The sequence below is a fragment of the Patiria miniata genome, unplaced genomic scaffold, assembly GCF_015706575.1.
Source record: "Patiria miniata isolate m_02_andy unplaced genomic scaffold, ASM1570657v1 HiC_scaffold_5, whole genome shotgun sequence".
Classification (NCBI taxonomy): Eukaryota; Metazoa; Echinodermata; class Asteroidea; order Valvatida; family Asterinidae; genus Patiria; species Patiria miniata.
In genome coordinates this window covers 14,971,078-14,994,689 of record NW_024037072.1, presented here as the reverse complement: position 1 = coordinate 14,994,689, position 23,612 = coordinate 14,971,078, and the positions used below count along the sequence as shown (strand labels likewise).

Sequence of the window (23,612 nt, the reverse complement as noted above, 5' to 3'; positions counted from 1 at the left end):
ATAAGTGGCTTTAAGAAAGAGATATCTGATCACACAAACGCCATACCAGGATTTCGTTCCAGAAATGCTTTCAGGTTTCCATGTTCCGGCTCAAAGACCATCGACCAATGAGACCACTCGGCTAGATCCTCCAGCAGAGGGGCAGAGGCCAGACAGGCGATGGCGCTCTCCAGGCTCTGAGAGCCAAACAAGCCGACATCCTTGCGTTTACTCTCATTCCGCCTTAAAAGAATGTATGCGAAAGAAAATAAGTTAAAACTAAAATGCTGCATAGAACACTGCTGAATCCAGGAGTAAGTTAAGCCCCCTTTGCCGGTTTCTCTTAATTGGCTCTCATCTATATAACAGGCATGCATCTAGGAAGTAACTAAACAAAATTTAAGAGGGAATTCCATGTTTTGAAAGACTTGTTTTGAATTTTAATTTTTTTTTTTAATTTTAATGGCATACGTGTGCAGTGAAAAAAGTTTAGATCAGCTGATCCAAGTGAAAATTGCATGCCTGATACAAGCCTTCTTTCCTACCATGTCTGCGAAACTTGCTGAAACTTGTCAATCCCAACTCATCTTGTCAAAATTTGGGAATAATATTGACATTGTAATATATTCAGATATACATGATTTCCACTACATGGTGATTCAAAAAGAAAGTGACCGAATTAGAAAAATACTTGTCAAATATTTGGCTTGCTCCATTTCATACAAAAAACATAGGGATAAAGTGCATCTTATTATCTTTTAACTGTGAAAATTTCATGTAATGTGCATATACTCTATTCCCATGTTATGTCTATTTCAATAAAGAAGATCACAAAACTGGGCTGTCCACCACTGTTCATTTACAATTCTACGAACTGATGAATACCCATTGAGTACATTGAAACACGGATGTTTTCCCAACTCGATCGAATGAACGATAACTTGTAAAGGAAAACATGCAAAAATCGCCATCAATATTTCAGAAAAAAAAAGGGTTGACTTCTTCCTCATATTCAAAACACAAAATCTGACAGTAAAAATAATGTTTCAGTCTTGATTAGAATTATTTAAATCTCATTTGTATTTAAATGCTTGTCTGTAATCTGTAATTCTCACTCAGCTCAATAGCTTCCAATGGCATTCCATGGACAGCTATAAAAATGGGTTATTTTAGTAAAACATGCATAACTTCTGATGGCATGGATCAATTTCAGTAATTCCCTTCCTCAGATGAGTGAAAGAACATGCTCTTTAAGACATTGGTGTATCAAATTTGATTGCTTTTTAAGAAAAGAAATCTTTAATCCGGGTCACTTTCTTTTTAACTCAGCCTGTATACATGTTTTCCAAAAATTCCTTTTATTCAAAAGTAAATCTAGTGAAAAAGGACTCCTTAATTTGGGTCGGGTCATAGACATTTTGGCAGTAACTAAAACCACACCTATTTGATGCACACAATGCCGTCTCGTAGATGACGGCATTTTGCTCCTCTTGCTGGCCTAACTTATTGGCCATCTTGATGATTTGTTGACTCAGCCGATTGACAGGTCCATGTCCTAGCTCCTCCACACTGCTGACCTGGTAGTGGGCACACAGGCAGATATCCAGGGTGTCTTGAGATTCCTTTGAAAGTCAAAGTTTAATCCAAGGAAAGCTTAATTTGTTTCTACAAGAAAGTATGGACTGTGTGCATGAAAAGTAGACGGCTGCATTAGAGCTCTCGTGGGAGGGACGCACCCAAGTTCTTGTGTGTGTGGTGTCAAGTAAACACGACTATAAATTATTATGTCCTCAGGTGAGCGTCACTCAGGCACCAGTACGTTAGCAATTAAAGCAACCAAGGGTCTCTCCAAGTGGTCCCGCCCATGCAACTTTCTCTTTACAACGGTCGAGGGAAGGCTTGTGCACGGAATCTGGAGTTATTTCTCATATCAAAATTGCATGAATGAAGTAAAATAACATGATTTTAGCTGATTTTAAGCATACATTCAATGCAATTTTTGAGCAATTTTGCGGTGATGAAAGAATAGGAGTGAGGTTTTTTTTAAAAGGAAACATTTATTGTAGCTAAGTTTAATCCTCTCTTCGTGTTTCTTACCCAAACTTTAATTTTGTCTGGAGTTTCGTAAAGAAGTCTTTAGGACTTCTGAGAAGTAAATTTTAACTTTTCATTTTTTTCATCATTGCTCTGGAGGTTTTTTTCATGTATCGATGTACACTATATTCTATCTAGTTGGGTAGTAGTGTGGAAGATAAAACAAACAAAAACAAAAACGGCCAATGTATGTACCATGTGACTCACTCTCAGCCAATCAGGAGACAGCATTTGTTGTTAGATTACATGCTCATTACTGGAAAAAGCTTGGAAGGGGGATCTTTTTCACCAAGTTATAAAATATTTCTTTCAGGTGTTGCTTAAAACACATACTTTGCAAGGGTCGCACTGTCGGATGAATTCCACCAGATCCATGCGCGAGGGTCTGTAGATGGACCCCTGGCTGGGATTGCTGGATACCAGCCCCATCAGGGTACCGCCAACACTCTCCAAAACCTGAGCAAATGTTAAAACATATATTTTTAAAGGATCGTAGAAAAGCATGTGTATCAATGTATGTGGGTGTATTAACCCGAGTTGCTATGACGTCAAAAATATTGCATTGCATTTTGGGAGTTAGATAGGACTTTGTTATAATGTCACAACCATTTGGATGCAGTTTTTTTTTTAGATCACGGTAGAACCGATTAAATATGCCAATGTACCTGTTTAGTATACAACAAACACCAGAACAACTATACATCTGTCAACGACAGTATAATGACTTTAAAACACTGTTGTTCCAACATATGTTACCCAAATGCGTAATCTACCAATCTCTGAAGACGCTACGAAGTAAACAAAATTGTCTGTTGTGGCCCAACCCAAGTCACACGTGGGAAAACAACACATGGACCTCTCAAATGCCATTAATGCAAGACTTTGGTAAGAAATTTGGTAGCAACATGATGGGCAGTACTGTGTTTCAACAAATGGCACCCTGTCTTTCCCTTGGCATGGGCATCATGGGGGGGGGGGGGTGGCGGACACCCCAATTAATTTCTCCGCAAAAGTATCTGCCTGCCTGCAAAATCTTGTGTCCATGGGCCAATATGCTTGGGTGTAGAGTGCCACCCATTGTCATGGGCGTCGCCAGGATTTTTTCTAGAGGGGGGCAAAAAAAATTGTTGCCAAAAAATGCTTGTATTTCTCAACACATTCTCGATTTATCAGTTTTTAGAGGGGGGCAGGGACATTTTGCCCCCCCCCCCCCAACTCATTAAATTTACACCACTTTGTCTTCGCGCCTCTTTTTCCTTTCTTTTTTTTCCCTTTTTTTTTTCTTCCTTTTTTTTTTGGGGGGGGGGTTGCTTTTCCAGGGGGGGGGGCAAGTGCCCCCCTTGCCCCCCCCCTCGCGACGCCCATGCCCATTGTCACTTTGCCCGTATCGCCCGCTTTGAACAGTGCCCCCTGTTGCAAGATGTTGAACATTGGCGCAGGTGTTTTTTTTAACATTGGCGCAGAGCTACATTCCCCCTCCCCCCCCCCCCTTCCGCATTTGTATTTTGATGGAGGCTAGGTGACAAAGCACCCCCCCTTCCGCATTTGTATTTTGATGGAGGCTATTGTTTGTGACGGGGCAAAAGTGGGCGATTGGGAAAAAAATGGTTAACTGTAGGTGGCCCAGTGACACTGCTGCCCATAGTTGCCATTTGCCATCTTGGGTATGCAAAACACCATAGCCCATACACAACAGAACAGGACAATTGTATCGTGCCAAATACTGAAAGGAAAGGGTCCAACAGCACACTAAGACAAGAAGAACAATGATTCACCCCCAAATTATTATCATTATTACCTCTGGATGGTCCAGTGAAAGGAACTGTAGGAAGGTTTTCCTGGCTCGGCTGAGCGACACAAAGTCCTGATAGTCAAAATGCTTGCAAAGTTTGTCCTCGATGCGGGCAAGGTCTCTGAGATTGACATTTCCATGCTGAATACGTTCCAGGTAACGCTGCAGCTCTTCGCGGACTTGATCTAGGAGGCAAAAAAGAAAAAAAGAAACAAAGAGGTTTGTAGCAATTTTTGACACATAGCCAACTTCTCAAAGAATACTTTGGAAAGCTTCAACTAATTTCATTTATTTGTCCAACTTTGTACATATTTTGTTTTGCACACTGTGCACTGTGTACAAGCGCACTTTGGAATACACAAAGCAGATATGGAAAAAATCTGGCACAGCTTTCATAACAATTTGTACACATTCCAAACCAACCATATTTCTCTCATTCAGTTGGTACCATCTGTTACTTTGGCTGCATACAATTTGAGTGTTTAGCCTATTTACCACTGGCAATGTAATAAAAGATTTTGTAAAAATGAGGAAAATAGAGCCCAGCTACTTTTAGTATCCCATCACAGTTGGGCTACAACATCACAGTGATTGATTTTGTAAGATCCAAGAAGGCTCTTATAAAAATATGCCTCTAGGGAATAATTTGCTTTAAATTCTTTATTGTAATCTTTCACAGGGGTGTTTAAAAAACTTGGCCTCATCTCTGGCTAGAGTTATTGTCTCTGACTTGAGAGATTCATCAATTCAGTATCAGATCCTTTGTACCTGGTCAGATTTTTTTTCTGTTATCTTGCTTCTCCATTGGATACAGAAGTCTTCAAAATGATGCTGAAGACAGATATGAAGTTGGAGCCAGAGACAAAGCCACTGTTTTAAGAAACCCCATACCTTCAGTTGGTTTTGATTTGACTGGGCTTCTCTCCTCCTCATCAGGACCTCTTTCCTCCTCATCTTCGTCTTCAGAATCCAGAATCCCCTCTGGAAGGTCACTGGGTCGACTAAGGTCACCACTACAAATAGCCAACTGGAACAGCGACCGGCTGAGCCTGTCCATCACCATGCTCTTCAGCGCCAAGCAGAACTGCTTCAGGTGTCTGCTATTGACAGTCAACTCGTAGGCATTGTTAAACACCATGTTCACCGCCTCTGCCGCTGTCACGTTGCAGTAGCGGCGCCGCACCTCCAGCATAGGGCCCGGGGGGAACTGGTGCCCGGTAATGTCTGCAGGTGATATCACAGCTTTGCGGATTTTCTCCATGGCTTCAGTCACCTCTTCAGTCATGGAAGTCTTTATGTTTTCACGAGCCCGGTCCATGGTTGTTTTCTGTTCACGTTTGGCAGTCTTGAGGGCCTGAAAAGAGTACATATAAGTAAAAAGTAGCATTTATTTCATAAATTTAGAAGTGATAGGAATGTAAAATTGCACCTCTTTAATTTGGTACAAAGACCTTCTTTTTCATTTCGAGCTAGAAATTATCTACTAAAAATCATTGTTACAAGGTTTGTGCATTCATGAGTAAATGTGTAATGGAATTGTTAATTAATTTCAGAAAAGAACTGTACATAGGAAACTTACTGAAATGCCAAGAGCAACACTCTGGATTCGCAAGCCCAAGTCATACGGCCCTTCCAGATCATACTCTTCTACAACGTATTCCATAAAGTCCTCCAACTTGACACGATCCCTCCACAGATCTTTGGCAGTCAGAAATCTGTTCAGGACTTCCAAAACATCAATGGTAGTGATCTTGGGGATATCGCTGTCATCTTTGGTTGGTGGAAACTTAAAGAACTGATAGACCAGGGGCTGCTTGGATAAAGGACCTAGGTGAAGGGCAGCATAGTCAAGCTTCTCTGTTGAACCGGTTGGGGCATCTACCATCGCTAGGGATTCCCTGAGCTCATGGAGCGTACATATGGCCCTGACTTTGACAAATGCCTGGATGAAGACATTGACTTTGGACTGGAGCCTCATCAACTGCTTCAGGGCTGGTAGTTGGTTCTCGTTTCGTAGCCCCAGCTTTTGCAAGCTGGCAGCCTGAAAATGCTGCATGAGAAGTTCCACCACGCCTTCCACTGTCACCAGCTCATTGGCTGCAGCAAGGTTGTCAATAAGGGTCTGGGCCACTTCATCTAGGGTGCTCTGTTTAGGAGCTTGTTGCTTTGAGCTGCTGCTTCGTGATGAAGAAAGAGATGGGTACTGATCCAGTGGTAGGTATTCCTGTCTAGGTTTCTTTCGTTGCTGCTGCTGCTGCTGCTGCTGCTGCTGTTGCTGAGTTGATGCAGACCATTCCTGTTGTTTGTCTCTTGAGCTAAGGACTGCAGCATCCCTGCATTGATTTGTGTCCAGTTGTTTGACACTTGTTTTCATCTTGTGGGGCTGCCCCTGCAGCTGTTCCTTCAAATACGGCTGTGGCCACTTCGGTTGGGTTTGTTGCTGCACATGTTCCTGCTTGATTGCAACACTTTGCTTAGGTTTTTGGTCTCGTGGCTGTAACAGAGTCAATTCAGTTGCATCCAAGCTTCCAAATGTAATCTCTGGAGGCTGGCCACTAACTTTGTTTTTCTTACTTCTCTTCCCACTTTCTTTCACAGGCTGTACTTTTGGCACACTTCTTATCTGCTCTTGTTGCACAAGACCAACTGCAGTTTTCTTCAGGGGAAGTTTTTGTGGTTGCTGTTGCTGAACCTGTCTTTGTTGATGTACCACAGGCCCAAGGAGACCTAGCTGTCCAGGTTGTGTATGTGGATTCTCAGTTGCAGCACCGACATCAAGACCCATTAATGGAACTGCTGAGGCAGCAGCTACAGCTGGCGAGGCGCCTAATAAACCTGATCCACTGATGTCAAATCTTCCAAATGCAACTTCTCCAAACCCTACTGGGGGTGGACCATAATAAACCTCTGGGGCAGCTCCCAACAGACCCAAAGAAGTCGACCCCAAACCTGTATTGTTGAACACCATGGGAGGGAGTTGCTGACCTGAGGTGACAGCATCGCTTGCTCTCCCATCACCATCAGACTTGCTATGACCTGGTTTCAGCTGAAGAAAACGACACCTGGGTTTGCTGCACTTATTGAAGAATTCAAAACCATCCTTGCAGGTATCTATTATCACCTGCCTCTTGGGTGCATTTTTGTGGTACTTTTGTGAGTATTTTGTGTTAATTGTTGCTAGCCTCAAACCTGCAGGGTAATTTTTAAGCAACTCTTTCAGTTCCTCTCGCAAGTTGTTAGACAGGGTCCGTTTACCATCGACTCTGTTTTGTTGAGCAGCTGCGTCTTCTGGCTTAATGCGGATATGTGGATGCTTGATGTGATCGCACTGACTGACAACCTCAAGAATGTCTCTGAATGTATCAGCAATCAAGTCAACTGTGGCGATATCATATTCAGCAAGGTTCATGGCTCTCTTGTACTTCCGCTCGTAGGTTTCTGGCAGGGAGTGCAGTTCAATATGCCCTCCAGGTGAACTCTGAAGCAATTCCACCAAATCCTTCCTTAAGTCCACCGAGGTATCTCTTCCCACTGCCGAAGATTGATCTGTTCGATATCTCTTGGAGCTGGGCTCTGACCCTGCTGACAGATTTCCGATGTCTTTGGCTGAAGCAGTGTTGCTTTTAACTGGGTTGACTTTTCCTGCTCCACCCTTCTTCTGCGCTTTTGTGGCCACTGGCAACTTTTTCAACATCAGATATTGGGTTTTTCCGACAGCGATAATTTCTACCACGTCCCCAAGCAAAGCCACCAGTTGTTTAACCGAGGAAATGCCAAATTTCTTGATGGCAAGTTCCTTCTTAACATGCTTGCTGTAGAGTGCCTGAAGATTACCAAGGTTTATGTGGGGTTGGTTTGCTTTCAAGAGCTCCACAAGTTCTTCTCTTAATGTTGCAACCTGTTCCTCACTCATATTAGATGCAGAAGCCATCTTGACATGAATATGTATCCTTCAAATTAACAAGGACTTGTCTTCCTGTGAAGAAAAAGAACATCTGTAAAGTCCATTGTACAAAGTCTGGAATGGACTTGAAGCCTACCTTATCCAGTGAATATAGGTTTCCTAAATACAATTAAATGGAAACTGTCACTTAATTTTCACATATTAATCCACAAATTTATGTATGAAGCTGAATTGTGAGAAAACGAAATTTTGGTTGAAACTGAATTGTGCCCTTTTATGGTAGAGTTCAAACTGATTTATTAGGGGGCCTAAACATTCATCTTTGAGAGATTTGAGACCGAAACAAGCTTTCTGAATATTTGACCCCACAGGCCTAATCTCTGACTGCCTAATTTCTCTGAAGTGATATCCTTTACGTATATCTTTTACGTCTTAATTAAGGTGTCATTTACTTTTGCTTTAATTTTCAGCAATGGATGGATTAGGGCTAATATTTAGAGGGGATTTACCCCCGCCCTTTTGCTTAAAAAAGCAAGATATAGAGAGGGAGAGAGACTCAAAAAGAAAAGGGGGTCTGTCATACTTTTACTAAACTTAAAAGGCAACTGGACTAACAATTGCAACAAGACAGTGCACTTGCGACAAGAGGGAGGGCGCGCTGGTGCAATCTGTTTCAATTATTGACCACTTTAAGCATTTTTTAAGGCCTTTGGTGGTGTACGCAGTGCCTGCCTTTATTACGACGTCACTTACAAAAAAAAAAGGGGGTTCGTTTTGGGAGGGAGGCCATGGACCGTGTTGGCTGACGACGTCATCGTGACGAAACTTCAGATTATGCACATTATTAACATCATCGAACCTCCCACCAAGTTTCATGACGATCAGACCTTTCCTTATATTATAACAGCCACCCTTTGATACTATTTATCAGGTGAATTTACGTTGGGGTGATGTAAATCAATATTAGGTTTTGCCCTTCACCAACGTATAAATGCTGTGTGTTACCTCCCGAGTGAAAGTAGGGAGAAAAAAATCACTTTGGGACTCGAACCCATGACCTTCTTAAAAGGGCAAAACCTAATATTGATTTACATCACCCTGATGCAAATTCATCTTATGAATAATTTAACTGTGGTACCCACTGTTACATGTACATCAGATTCGAAGCATATTATCCTGCAAGCTCGGTGGTCGAGTGGTAAGACATCTGCACTAGAAAGCAGAAGGTCGTGGGTAAGACTCTCCCGCCCAAGTGATATTCCAACTTTCACATTGGAAGTAGCACACTGAGTATACAGTGTTACACGTTTTTGTGCATATATGTCTATGACCCAAGGCCAAAAAAAATAATAGTTCTGCTCCCGGTTTCCATACCTACCCTATTATGACAGCCCCTACCCTAATTTTTTTTATGGGCAAAATGAGAAAAAAAACACCCAAAACCATCAATTTCTACCTTTTACCCTTGACTGTGCGCAGACGCTTCCATATGATCATACACAAAAAAAAATTGGCAAAAAAAATAATTTCCCTACCTACCTACCCTATTTTCAAATGCCATGTAATCGGAAGCAGAACTATTTTTTTGTGTGGCCTAACAAACCTTTTACAAAACGAATGTTGAATTTAGCATGTTGCGTTTAGGAGATATATGGCGACAATCTTCAAAACTTCAAAAATCTAGGTCATCATGACGTCACTTCAATTTTCATCTCTAACACATCCCTGTCTATGAACATGCACAGTTTCATCCCAATCGGCCTTGTAGTTCTTTAGATATAGGTCATTGAAAAATGCACCTTTATGAGGATGTCACTTGGCACATGAGGACGTCATCATGACGTCACTCTTCGGTACACATTTTGCTATAAGGTCTATGCCTTCATGGTGTCAAGCTTTCGTCATTAGCCGTCCGCATGGTAACGTAACCGGTGGCCAAAAATTATTCTCGCTGGTGCTAACTCGCTAGTGCTAGCATATATACAGCGCACTCAGCGCGAACAGCAAATTCATGCAGCCCTATTTGCAAATCAACTAGACCCAGACTAACGCCTTGGTCCAACCGTCAGCGTGGGGTTTAGGGGTTCTCATTATGCTAATAACCTAAAGCTGACCTTTAAAAGTCATTTTCTCATTGGTTGATTGTTGCGTAGGAATTGTTACGGCTTTGTGCCTGTCGCACGGCTGAAAAATGATGACTTTCCTATAACCTGTCGGCAAATTCACGAAAACGTTGTGACCACGACATGCTGCTCGTGTTGAAAGTCTCCGAGGAATAATTCGCTGCTAGAATTCAAGCAACGCATCAGATCTTCGGACGACGAATGACCATCTCCGCCATAGTTGTACACGTAATGTTGCAAAGTAACTGCATATTATTATTATTATTATTATTATTTATTCGGCATTAAAAACACAAACAACAAACATTCACAAAATAAAAGAAAACCAAAAACCAAGAAACAAAAACGAACATGACGAAAGCCAGGGGCATATGCCCGGAATTAAAAAATTTACCTAAAAACTGTGGCCCGAAGGCCTTCAATTCCAATACCTCTGGCTACACAAAGAATATATAAATCTATAAAAATCTATAAAAAATTGTTCGGAATTAACCAAGGCGTGATTGGACAGTCCACATATGCCCCGCCTACACTTATCTGTTTTCGTATACGAGGTCGTGCACTAGAAATCTAGTGCAAAATAAAGAAAACATAAGCTGATGGTTGGACCAAGGGCAGGCATTCAATCAGATCTGGTTGATTTGCATATAAATATAGTGGCCGCATGAGGTTGCTGTTTAGCACTGTATTTTCTGCACGGATACATTAACTGTTGCCTTCTGTGACAGCGTCCATGATGTCTTGTACACCCAAGGGGGCAATTGGCACCCGAAGCAAAGCCGAGGGTGCCATTTGCCCCAGAGGGTGTACAAAACCCATGGACCCCGTCACAGCAGTTCCCCGTCACAGCATGGACCCTGTTACAGCTGTCCAATTCTTATTCTGTCACTGGTAACGTCTGAAACTGTGGGTCTCTTCCTGTTGCGGTGCAGAATTGGCGAACTATTTTCACAGAATTTTCCGTATTTGTCCTCGTGCTGAAGCTGTCCTGTTCAAAAATCACATTTCTGATCTCGTCTTTGTAACAAGAGAGAAAGCACTTTTTTTGGAGGCAACAGTTGTCATCATCTGCCTACATTGTGGTGAAATTACGGCGAAATTGGCAGCGAAATTGGCACAGTTAAAAATCTAGCAGACAAACAGTGATGAACGATGTAAACAACAATGGCGGTTGTAGCTGTTCATCACTAACTCCCATGGCACATCTTACAGGAACATACATCAATTTACGTTACGTACCAACGACACTTTCAACAGCGGGAAAGATCAAGGTAATGTACCCCATGGGGTACATCACTCATGTACCACGGCGTACATCACTCATGCGTTTTTGTGACATGTCACGTGATCCTCTTGACCTTTCACAATATATTACCGTGGTATATAACTATTATAACAGTATGTTAGAGCTAGTGAGTTAGCGATGGTGAGGATATTTGGCCACCAATTATGCGTGCGAGCGGCTCGTGACGAATGCATTGACCACGGATAATGCCTACGCAAACATTGAATGATGTATGACAAAGATACATGACTGCTAGAAGTGGCACTGAGAAAAGATGTGTTCAAAATCTATGGATTTTGGGATAGAACTCCCAAGACTGAATGTTAAAAAAAACATGAGCAAAAACAAATTAGCTTTTCCGCAACTATGCGGAAAAGCCAAAAAAATCTTAACAAAAACAAAGGCATTTCACTTTTCAGCAACTTTGAGGAAAAGCCAAAATAACCTTAAAGCTGGCCTTATAATACACACAATGACACAGAAAACACAATGCAAACAGACATGTACATGTACATGTACATGATGTACTGTACATGTATCGATGTTTTATGTCAACATGATGCATGATGGTGAAGGAAAATATAAGCTCAAAGCTGTCAAGATTAAAAGCATGGAAATAACTTACCAATAAACTGTTGTTTAAATACACACTTCTTTATAACTAGCCTCTGTTAATTTAAAATTTGAACCAAGTTTTAGGCCAAGCAAGCAAGCCGGCCGATTTATATTGTTGGTGTACCCTAACGTGGCGCGCCCCCTAACGTGGCGCACTTTGGTTTTTCTCCTCTCTTGACGAAATGAACAATCCATTTTTCTTACAATTAACACTTAATAAAGGTCACACAATCCTTCGCAAATATACATACTAGATTCAAATTTCTGACGTCACGATTGCGCGTAGAAGGTCAAAGGTTACACAGAAAGCCAGACGATCCCATAGCAAAAAGTATCAAGATGCCGTCGACGTCCAGAAACAATGGCCAAAAAAAGGTAACAAGCAGACGTTTTCTTTTAATTCAAGATTCCAAAACAATTAAACTAATTAAAAAGTAATATTATTCGTCAACGTTATCAGTATTAATGAAAAGTAAGCAGAATAATCCGAAGTTTACTGGAAATTTACCGGAACGTAAAAATAGTGTCGTCTGCTCTAGGTTGTCATGACGTCATGTACGGTAGCCTGTAATAGACATATAAAGTGAATACAATTAGGCCTAGTTTTTATGTGGCTTGGCATCACCGGTACCGTGCGGGTGCACTTTTGATTAGATATTATAATCGAGTAAATGTAGCGGATATGCAAAACGTAGAGGTAATTGACATTATATGAATATTGTTGAAATTGTTATGTATTTAAAACGTCTAGGATGCCTTTTAAATATCGTGTCAGAAATAAATTTATTATTGAAACATAACTGCTGATTTTTCTATTCTCTTAACTTGAGCTAGAGTTTTATATTTAATCATGTATTAAATTTTAAAATAAAAAACTTGTAGTATATCGTTTGTTTGTTTATTTATTCATTTTTGTAGAGAGATCTTCGGCAGAATTCCATGTGAGGGAAAACATTTATTCAAGTTACTGGATATTTTTATTTTTATTTTTCTTACAATATTGGACGAGCGTACGTTTTTGTAACTGTTTATTTTTTTCTAAAAATCAATGTGGCCTGACGTTGCAAGTTCTTTTTCAGAGGCTAAAACAGAAATGACCATGTTTATTTTTTTTATTTAAGGGTCATGTCTTTTTGCATTGCTATATTTTCTGATTTCGAGGTTCAAGAGATTTGCTTTACTTTTCAACTGTTTTTAATGTTGTAGCCGTTTGTAAACTTGTAAACACCTAAAGATCCATATTGTTTCCTGCATAACATAAAATGCAATAAAACGAAACTTTTTTTCACGGCAAATTGTCGTCAGGGCAAATGATCGTCATAGGCCACCGTAGCATGGTACCAAACCATTTCAGCCAATCAGCGGCGCGCACCACGTTAGGGGACAGTTCGACAGTTTTGCGTAAGTAACTTCTCGACAATTCTGTCGTACTCTCTGAATTTTTTTGTCATTTGTACTAAACCAAAATGAATGACAGATAGTTTTTCTGGAAGGTGTTCAATCCGGCACTAACGTGTGTAAGTCTGAACAGAATCGGCTCTTGGGTTTTGAAGCAATTTGAACGGATGTCCAGTGAGTTGTCGAAGTGCGCCACGTTAGGGTACACCACCATACCAGCGACACTGCACTGAATGCGTGAGTCACTCCTGTCATGTGATCATACAGCTGTAACACAATTGGCTGTTGCCAGCAAGTTATAAATATTTATGAGCTATTTCTCATACGGGAAAATCCCATGCGCTTGAAGAAGGGAATTCCCCTTCCAATGCGCAAAGCTATACGCATGGTGACCGTTTTAGCCGATTTTCGGCTAACTTTGACATTATTCGTTGTTGAAAAACGAGTTTGACAGAAAATTTGACATGAATTTGAATGGATTTTTTTGGGCAGATTTCTGGCAGAATTATACAAAAAATAGTTATTTCAAAAGAAAAACATAGCAATTTAAAAAAATGTTACACACATTAATTATTTTAAAAAAGCTTTAATCTTTTCAAACAAACCCCTGAATAATGGGACAGGTTGGCTGGTCAAGGTGCTGAGGTTGAAAACTGGACTTCAGCGTGACGTAACCGCATTTTGCCTGAACTATACGCAATTTCATAAATCTTTATGTGACTATAGATTGTTTATATTTGTAATTTGAGCCTTTATAGTTGAGGCAATACTACAACTGCATGTGATTTTTAGTATTTTATCAAGTTTTTAAATCTGACAGATTTTTGAAGTTCAATTAGCAGAATTTGGCCATGATCGACCTTACGGTCACCCTGCATATACCTGTTAACAATTCAATACTTTTGTTGGTATTTAAATTCCAGTTTACTTTCTTGCATTAATTGTCCTTTTGGAATAATACAAGACTGAATTTTCAGCATACATACATTTTTTCACATTTTTAAACATACCGTCAGATTTTTTTACATGCAGTTTAATTTTTGAGACACGTGTGTTTTCAAAATTTCAGCTTTTAAACTTGGGCTTGGTTAAATTTGCCTCTTACAATCAGAAGTATTTCAAGTCCAGACAAACTGGTTCTGATGTTTTTAAAGCAAACAACAGACCCATATTGGGCTATATAGCCTATCATAAGGTAAGTGCATGTTAACAAATCAATATGTTGTGAAACAGCTAATTGAGTACTTTTTAATATGTTGCTTGTAGAATCCCTTACATAGATGTTCATTGCAAACTTGCATCAGGGCTGGGGTACCCAAGCATAAATGGTTTCAAGCATAATTATTTTGAACAGACCATCATGGTGAAAAATTATGCAACATGGAATGTTTTGGCACATGTTTTATTTTCAAGTTGTCTCTCGATCTTGTAATTACATTTCTATTATGATCTGGCAATGCAATAACTAAGGGTACCTTCTTAGAGTTTAGGCATTCTCCTGAAGATGGTCAGAGCATACTGACCGGAACATCAAGTTTATACCTCTGGTTCTTTTCAGAACCATTCTCTTAGTTGAGATATTATTCACACATGGTGTTTCCGCAAACCTTTCATTATTTGGCTGACATATGTTTTTTTATGACAATTTGAAAGAACTACTGTGATTTTTGTTGCCACTACGTATCTCAAAAGTCTCCCATTGCACTGCATTTCTCAAACTGTAAACCTTTAGGTTTTAATTTATGATTCTGTATATCTTAGGCCAAAAAAAAAAATAAGTCGGTCTCTGGTCAGCGCGCGCGTCGATTTTAATCATGCGCGTCGATCTTTTTTTTTTCCAAAATGTTCCGCGGTAGCTCCAACAGCGCCCTCTATTTCCGCACCTCAATTTTTTTACCAAAGAGCACCAAGGAATGGGAAATTGCACCAAGGCAAATGATCGAAAGCACCAAGGCAAATTATGGAGGACACCAATGTACATGAGGACACCAAAAAAGCAAAATAGTACCCCACCTTGTCTGTACAATCAAAGCTTGAAGAAAAAGAAAAAAAAAGCCAAATAAAAAAAAAAAAGCCGCGTGGCCGCGTCAATTCCGGAACTTTGGTCTGACCAGAGACAGAATATATTTTTTGGGGGGCCTTATGTGGGGTTTTTTTTTGGTCAGCCAGCGGAGACGTGTAATAAAATAAAATAATAAATAAACACAGTACACAAGAGTGAAAATCTACAATAAGCAATTTCATTTTTGTCCTTTTTAATTGTTTATTATTTTTTTATGGTACTTTACAGCAACTGTTACAAAGTTAGCACAAAATACCACTGCATAACTTTTTTTTTTAGAAATACCTTTTTTTTGACAATGTATTATTAAATAAGGCCCAATACACTTCCTCTTCCTTGGTAGACTGGTTGAAACATTTGGATTACACAATCCTTGAATATTACACAAATTATATTCAGAACTGACCTGTACTGCCAAAAACGAATTCGTGGGACTAATGGCACTTTCTTCGGCTTTTTTTTAATAAATAATTTAAATGAAAGAAATTTAAATAAAAGCTATTCAAAAGATGTTTACCAGTTTACATGGAAAGATGTGTGTTAACATATCGACTGTTGTGAAATGAAACATTCCATTTTTAGATGCAACTGTTTCAAACCTATCCATCTGTTTGAAAAGCCTTCTTGAACCAGTTTGCGCCAGGATTATTTTGACAAGAACAGAACAAGGTGCAGGATTACTTTTCACTCGACATCTTGTCAGGCAGGTTGAAGTCATCACTCTCGGGTAGCACACTCGTATTTCTGGCCTCTTTCTTTGCATGTTTATTCGTCATTTGTTTCGATTTCTGCAAAACCTTTGCAGGTATAGAGGTCATCTGGCGCAAACTGGTTAAATATAACAAACATCATGCCAACATGAAAACAAATATTTCTCCTACAAACCCATTTCCCCCCGGCTCTTGTACAAAAACATGAAACATAATAAATAAATAAATTCTGGCAAAAAGAAATTATAACTTCTTTTTTTCTTCTACACTTATACTACAAACTTTCTGACAATATCATTTATTCTTTTGGGCTGAGAAAACTATGTTGGGCTGAAGTGCCTAGCTGAACCTATGACACAGCACATGACCGCCATCTAGATTGGAACCCCAGATCCTTTGATCACAAGTCAAACATTTTTAACCCACAAGGTGAAACTTCCCCTGAAGTAAGATCTGCATACTACTGAAAGACCAGTACCTGTGCCAAAGAAATAAACAGAACTTAGATCTTTGAAACCCAAATTTCATAAACGACTGTACTACTGTCATAGGAATATTTTTTAAATTGCAATTACGAGGAGCTGTTTCAATTTTCTGTTCTGCTCATGCAGAGAAAGTACTCCATAGCGTCCCTAATATTGAACTTTTTGTACTGAGCTTACATTGATTTTCCACATAACAGCAAATGATGTAGGCAGGATTTTCTAGTTGGGGGACTGAAATTTGGTAACAACATCTTATGGGCCCTTTAACCATCTGATCACAGACCACATGTTTCTTAGTTGGAGGTACAGTGTGTTATGGTTTTTGAGTGAAGAGGTACCTGGGGCACTTGAAATTTAGAGGAATGGGGATGTGTGTCTTCAGCAATTGTATGTCCACTCATCGGCACATCACAGGTACATGAAGAGTTTGACTTCTTTCCTGTCCATCCTGAGGGCTAGGTTTTGCAGACGACCCAGCCTCACCCCACTCTTGTTCCCGGCATTGAACACCCGGTACAGGTGGAAGGCCTGACCCATCTCCAGAGCGAAGGCCACCTGCCTGGGCGATATCTCCACAACCTGCTTCTGGTCCCTGATTGTCGACTTCACCTCCACGTAGATGTTCTGTGAGCCACAGGTGATGACGATGTCATACGGATCCCCTGTCTCGTCCTGCATGTTGACCCACTTGACTGTAACTTCTGACCCTTCTGGTGACATACTCTGAGCCTGTTGGAGCAGGTAGAGGTACACCAGCTTCTCTCCCCAGCGTGCAATGTTCGTCGTGTCTGTGTTGTTGCCAAGAGGACGGCCCAGGCCTTCAAGACTCTCCAGGAGAGCTGGGCCAGGAGCAATGTCTTCAAACTCCACCTCAATGGCTTCTCCACTGGTGTGTGGTGGTAGGAAGAATTTCTTGATGCTGCCAGTGGAGGGATGGGGAAGGGCTGCTGAACGCTGGACTTGAGGCGGACTGTAAAAGTCTCCCTTGACCATCTCAGGTGCCGGAATGCCTTCCACATTATCATCACCATTGCCATTATCATCTTTCACCAGTCCTGATCCCAAGGATGCACTCTCCCAGGAATCCTCCTCTGTTGAACCGAGCCCCTCCATGTTTTTAGCCAACTGTGTGGGATCACTTGAGGATTCATTAGGAGACGAGGCTTCTTGCTGTGCCTGGGCGGGTCTGGGCTGTACTGGACCTCCTGCAGATGGTTGGTGAAGGTGAGGGGGACCAATGCCTTCTCTGCTTCCACCTGAACAAAACAATAGTCGCACTGTCAATTACAGGTGTTTGACCCCTTAATAAAACCTTCACCGTAATTTGGATAGGGCAAATAAAATATCAACGCGCTATGGCACTTAACATCTCCAAAAACCATAGCCAAACTGCAAACTGTTCACTTTTTATTTCAACTATAAATTCAGAAATTGTTTTCACATTAAAACACTGTCCTACCTTGTCCAGCAACCTGCCCTGGATTGGGTACCTCCCCTCCTCCATTGGCTCCCGAGGTCCGCACTACAACGCCATCCTGGCAACTCTGGTAGTGTGGCATCCCTTGAGTAATTGCAGTGCCCTCATGTGGCATGCCATAACGAGGTTGTGACTGCCTGCCAGTGGACTGTGGAGGACCTGTTGAAAAGGGGGCAGCTTGATAAGCACCAACTAACTGCTGGACTGGAGGCCACATCTTGAGGACAGCTTCTTCATTCTTGGGAAAGCCACCAGCTGGAACAATCATAACAAAAATGTAAATGCCTGTCTGCTTAAGTGAATCACCACTATACTATAAAGTGCAAGGCATGTGTAGGTGTGTAGGTTGTTCATGAGCTGATCATTCATGAGTTGATCATCCTCAAACCGGTCATCACCGGTGAAGGGGGCAACTTGCAAGTGGAGCAGGCAACAAGCTGCCTCACCCATTTAGAGGGCAAAATGAAGCCTCCTACTACAAAATAAAGCTTTCAATTATAAGAGTAAAATTAAAAAAAAAAAAGCAGTGCAGAACAAGAGTAATCTGAAGGGAAAAAGGTAATCTAAAGTCCACATAATGCTGTCATTTAACTAAACAGCACTCTCTGTATCTGTATCTATGTCTGTATGGCTACGTTGCAGAAACCTATTCAGGCATTAGCGCAATGGAGTACTGAGGTACTCAAGGCACTGGGACTTATGTCTATTATTAGATGAATGAAGTACATGAGAGATATGAGACCCATTATGTGGCACCAGGGTTTAAAAGGTGCTGCGGCCACTGCCAGAAACACCAGGGCGAACCCCTTCTCGTAGCGACAAGTGTTACTGGGTTCTTTAAAGCGCATTTTACAACACACAGGACCTACGGCTTTACGTCCAATCCGAAGGACGACGCAATAGTGGTAAAGTGCCTTGCTCAAGAGCACAAGCACCATGTTCCCCCGGTCAGGATTCGAACCCATGTACCACGGCACACGAGTCGAACACCGTAATCATTGGATGTAATAAATGGCTGAAACCCATCAACATCACCACTTTGTACATGTACCCGGAAGTTTGTACCTCATACAATACCCCATGGTGTCAATGTGCAATATTTTACAAGGAATCCCATCAATGAACAAATTCTCTAAGTTCCACTGCCAGATGCTCAACAATTTGAAATGACTCATTAGTGACTCCAATTGTCAGGGTACCAGACATTACCTTTGGTTGATATTTGTGGGCCGTAGGTCCCACACCGAGGCGGCCAGCTGCGAATAGCGGCACCGTCATTACCCTGAAGCAGTGAACTGGCTGACGGCTGTGGCTGTGTAGCTTCCCTTACCGGCTTGACTTTGGTTGGTTTGAATACTGAAGTGTTAAAAAAAATAATGAGAATAGTTGAGTGATCAGGGGAAGTGGAAAATTGTACTTCAACTTCAACTTTGCAAAAGAACATATCCTGCACAAAAAGTGTAGTAGTTGTGTTTTATATGCATACAAATCCTCATGCTAAACTTTCAGACTAATTATCTTTTAATGACAGACCTTTTTTCTCTTTAAACCTCAACACAAATCTCAGCCATGCTGACTTTACCCCCTAAAACACACAAGATGCATGCAGGATAGGTCATAAGACTGTCGCTCCTAAAAAAGCAATATGCTTAAGTTAAGTCAATAAGTGAAAAGTAAAGCCCCAGTCACACGTTTATGGTTTAGAGCTACGAATATCCACGGTTTGCCAAGAATCAATTGATAATGATGAACCATCGAGATCCGAGAAGCAATCAACTTTCTATTAAGGAGGAATTGGGGTTTCAGGATGGATGGCCACGACTGTCCTACAGTTTCTCTACGAATACACCACGGTTTGTCAAGAGTATGGACGAATTGGTAAAGAATATCAATGGTATTACTTAGAATGATGACATTAATGCCACGGTTGTCTGCGATTGGGCCACAGATGACCAAGGTTCTCCTACGAATAAAGTGTGGATATTTGTAGTACAACCTTAGCAGAACCCTAGCACATTCGGGCACATTGGTAGGACATTGGTAGCAAATTCGTAGAGATTTCTACCACAAATGAGCTACAAATCTCCAAGAATATGTATGAATAGCCACATATAACACTACGATTCAGTATGTATGTCCTACGGATGTCACATTTTCATGACGTTTCACCACAGAAGTTTTTGAACAGTTTTAAACTTCCATAGCCCCTCCCATATAACCAAGGAAGATGACGGATAACTACAGATGTACTAAGAATGAATACGGTACTCCCATGGCTTATCACAAATTTCAAACTGTGGAGATCCGGAGCTCCAAACTGTAAATGTGTGACTGGGGCTTAAGAGCAGAAATCAACCGACCAACTTCCTCTGGGATGAATGGTTTGGGTACCTCCCACGGTTCATCATTGTCCTCTCGAGGGAAGGTTAGCCCCAAGGCCCTGCAGATACCCTCATTGATTCCTTTCTCTACGGATTCTCCCCGCTTGGACCCCATCTCCAGGAGCAGACTGCCGATGAAACTGAACAATGCTTCTTGGACCTCAGTGCTCTCGCAGCTGAAGAGTTTGGCCACCTCTCGCCTCACATTGCTGTTCTGCCGCAGATTCTTGGAGATGCCTGTCACTATGTAGAACTCTGTCAGCTCCTGGAGTCCACACTCAACGCTCTGCTCTGCAAACACACTGGGGTCATGTGTGAAACGGTAGACCTTGTCAATCTTTTTGGCTGACATGAAGCGCATAACTTTCAACTTGGCAGCGATGTTCAATGTGGTTGAAAGCTTCTCACATGTGGACTGGAACTCCTTCTTGACATTGCGCTGCATGCTCATGTAGAGCTGAATATAATGGCAGACATCATGGAGGAAAAGCTGAAGTAGGGGAGATGGCTTTGTGAGTTCAGTGATGAATTCTTCTTTGATGCAGTCCGACAGCATCTCAATGCCAAATGCCTCAAGGAAAACATCCACGTATTGTTGGTCTACTGACCCAGACACACCTTCAACAACTCGGCCAAGACGGTTGCGATCTCCAAAATTCAACAGATGCACCTCCTTCTTGTCCAAGAAGAGCTTCTGGATGTCTGTAGATTGGCTGTCACAGATCAGGGGCTTCTCCTCCGCAGTCACCCACTTGTTGCCCGAAGTGGGAAAGACTGCTTGCCCCTCAAGGATGCTTTTCAAGAACTGGACAGAACTCGACTTAACATCTGGTTCCTGCTGAGCTGACCCAACTGCATGTTCATCCGAATAATGTCTATGTCCACTTGAGCTTAAAGCAGAGCACTTTTGACCAAGCATGCTATAGAGCACCAAGACTTCTTCCTTGATGCGAGCATTGTCTGGAAGTGCAATAGCCCCAGCGCAATGAACCAGGACCTGGGCATATTCTTTGATGGTCGGCATACTGTCAACATTGATTTGTCTTCGAAAGAAGTCCTCCATGTTTTGGGGGTAAAGTGCACACAGCTGGGCACGGGTGGACCATTTGATGTACTTCTTTAAGAGACTTGAAGGATCCTGCCAGTATACCAGAGACTTGTGGACAAATTGGCCAGGAACGGGGACCTCATATTTTTGCAGCATTACCTTCGGAGGAACAAACACAACTCTGTGATCACTGAATAATTCTTTGAGCTCCTTGGGACGGCAATTCTCCTCCAAGTAACTGTACACCCTGATGATGTGACCCAGGGAGGTGCAGAAGGGGGTTCCAGATCTAAGATCTGGTGACTGGCCCTCATCACCGCACCACGACTTCAGCTTTGAAATCATGAAGTTGACATCAAGTACTCCAATGGTTTTCAATCCAATGAATTGTAACATGGGGCCTCCATCCCCTTGGACAGGGGCATCCAAGTAAGGAACATGATCACCCAGGAGCTCCCGTGCTCTAACTGAATATATGAAGATGTCATTAGGCCTTCGAAACACCTCCTGACCTGCATTGTCCTCTCTGATCGGAGTTGAAGGCAGCCAAGGGCTTGTCTTCAGGTGGATTGCAAAGCTGGACTCAGTGCTAGCAAGTTTTGTCCCAGACTGGTCAAACACTTCAGCCCCCATGAAAGCAGGATAGTATCTGCTCCATTCGTGGTTGAGAATCTCAAGAAGGCACCGTCGCTGACTTTGTATGGTAGACATTTCCAGATTGGCTTGGACCAACTCTTCAAACTCTTTGCAGGCATTATCATGGATTTTGTAGACACCGTCTGCTGGTTCCTCCCAGAATTGGCCAAGGTCCGCCCAGGGTGTCACATCCTGAGAAACAATTGTCGATAAATTCATTACTTTTTTATACATTTATTATTAAATCTAAAAATCCAAAATGAGCGTGATTAGCAATATGAAAAAACAAATAGCACAATCGACACAGAACTCCAAATCATTCGAAAGATGAGGGAGAGAAAAATACTTGCCAGTTCCTCCACCTTCACTGTCACTACTTTCTTCTCAACAGCTAGGAAGTTCAGCACCCCGAGCTTACTGAAGAAAGCATTCCATGACATAGTCTCGTTGGGGTGGAGTCTGTGAGGCCTGTCATGGAAGATATAGCAACTGTCCAACAAAACCCAATCACAGCCTGCAAGTTCAAACAAGACAAGACAACCATTGGCTAAGTAAATCCACATTATAAGTGATTACTATGAACTTTTGTAAAGTGGGATGCAACATTTGTGTGTGTGCCAGATGAACGCTTAGCACCTGAAGTTAACCCAAGGGTGCCATGCATCCTCACAAGTCCATCCTGACCGCTTGGTGATTGACTTGTCATTGTGATTTGCCTTGTGATTAACTTGTAACCTGACTGGTGATTTTGCTTGCGATTTTTATTGGATTAAAAGTCAGCTCCTACACCATACCTGGCAGGTCTTGATTAAGGTCAACAGGGTTGCCATACGTCACAGTGAAGTGAACAGGTCTCTCCCTGGGTTGGATCAGTCCGTGGTTGGTCACAACGTGGATGCAGTCTGCTATCTTGTCCAAGTCACAGACATCTGGCTGCCTGGCTAGCTGTTCTTTGATGTACACTACGTAGCCAACCAGAACATCCTGGGATTTGTCCTAAATCATATCAATAAAACTGATGTCATCATTTCACCTACACGTCCAACCTACGAACCACAAAATGACTGCTTTCACAACAAAATGTCTGATACACACCAATAACTGACAGGTCCAAAGTTCCACAAACCATTGTGAAAACTTCAAACATTTTGTCTGAGACGAAGACGTTTTTGACACTTTGGGTTTCATAGTGCCTTTTATGGAGAATAAAGAAGCATTTTAGATTTCTTTCTCCAAAAATGTTCTTAAAAGTAACCTTTCTGCCAGACCTCGGTTCAAGCATTACAAAGTAACAGAACAACGTCACAATAAAACACAGCTGCTGGTAATACTGAGAGAAGTACTTGCAAGAGCCAGTGAAGGCTAAGTGAGGCCATGTCTGTATTACTTGGCTACGACTTGAAATTACATGTGTTTATGGTAGCAGCCGCAGCCACTTCCCATAGACTTGTGTGTTATTTCAAGCCTTAGCCACTGGCTTAGCCTTAGCCACTGGCTTAGCCTTAGCCTTTAGTTTCAAGTGCTAGTACCTATATGTCACAGAGAGTATATGCAACTCAACTAAAGGTTTCATCTGAATATACATTAACCCAATAGTGTCTTCTAATAAATACTGTCATCAAC

General features: G+C 41.6%; 2 protein-coding genes across 2 annotated transcripts in view; both read right to left on the bottom strand.

Annotated features, from left to right (window-relative positions):
• The window catches only part of LOC119741973 (protein NO VEIN-like), a 30,125-nt gene extending 18,227 nt beyond the window's left edge, over positions 1-11,898 (bottom strand). Inside the window, exons 1-7 of the mRNA XM_038217945.1 lie at positions 11,803-11,898; positions 5,445-7,841; positions 4,757-5,219; positions 3,872-4,050; positions 2,407-2,529; positions 1,420-1,601; positions 47-222 (exon numbers count right to left, since the gene is read on the bottom strand). Coding sequence (XP_038073873.1) covers positions 47-222; positions 1,420-1,601; positions 2,407-2,529; positions 3,872-4,050; positions 4,757-5,219; positions 5,445-7,796 — 3,475 coding nt within the window. The 5' untranslated portion in view covers positions 7,797-7,841; positions 11,803-11,898. The remainder of the gene's footprint in view (positions 1-46; positions 223-1,419; positions 1,602-2,406; positions 2,530-3,871; positions 4,051-4,756; positions 5,220-5,444; positions 7,842-11,802) is intronic.
• A 3,510-nt stretch (positions 11,899-15,408) lies between these two features.
• LOC119741972 overlaps positions 15,409-23,612 on the bottom strand; it is a 33,155-nt gene continuing 24,951 nt past the window's right edge. The window contains exons 22-27 of the mRNA XM_038217944.1: positions 22,784-22,985; positions 22,340-22,503; positions 20,285-22,181; positions 19,134-19,280; positions 17,907-18,179; positions 15,409-17,703 (exon numbers count right to left, since the gene is read on the bottom strand). Coding sequence (XP_038073872.1) covers positions 16,856-17,703; positions 17,907-18,179; positions 19,134-19,280; positions 20,285-22,181; positions 22,340-22,503; positions 22,784-22,985 — 3,531 coding nt within the window. The 3' untranslated portion in view covers positions 15,409-16,855. The remainder of the gene's footprint in view (positions 17,704-17,906; positions 18,180-19,133; positions 19,281-20,284; positions 22,182-22,339; positions 22,504-22,783; positions 22,986-23,612) is intronic.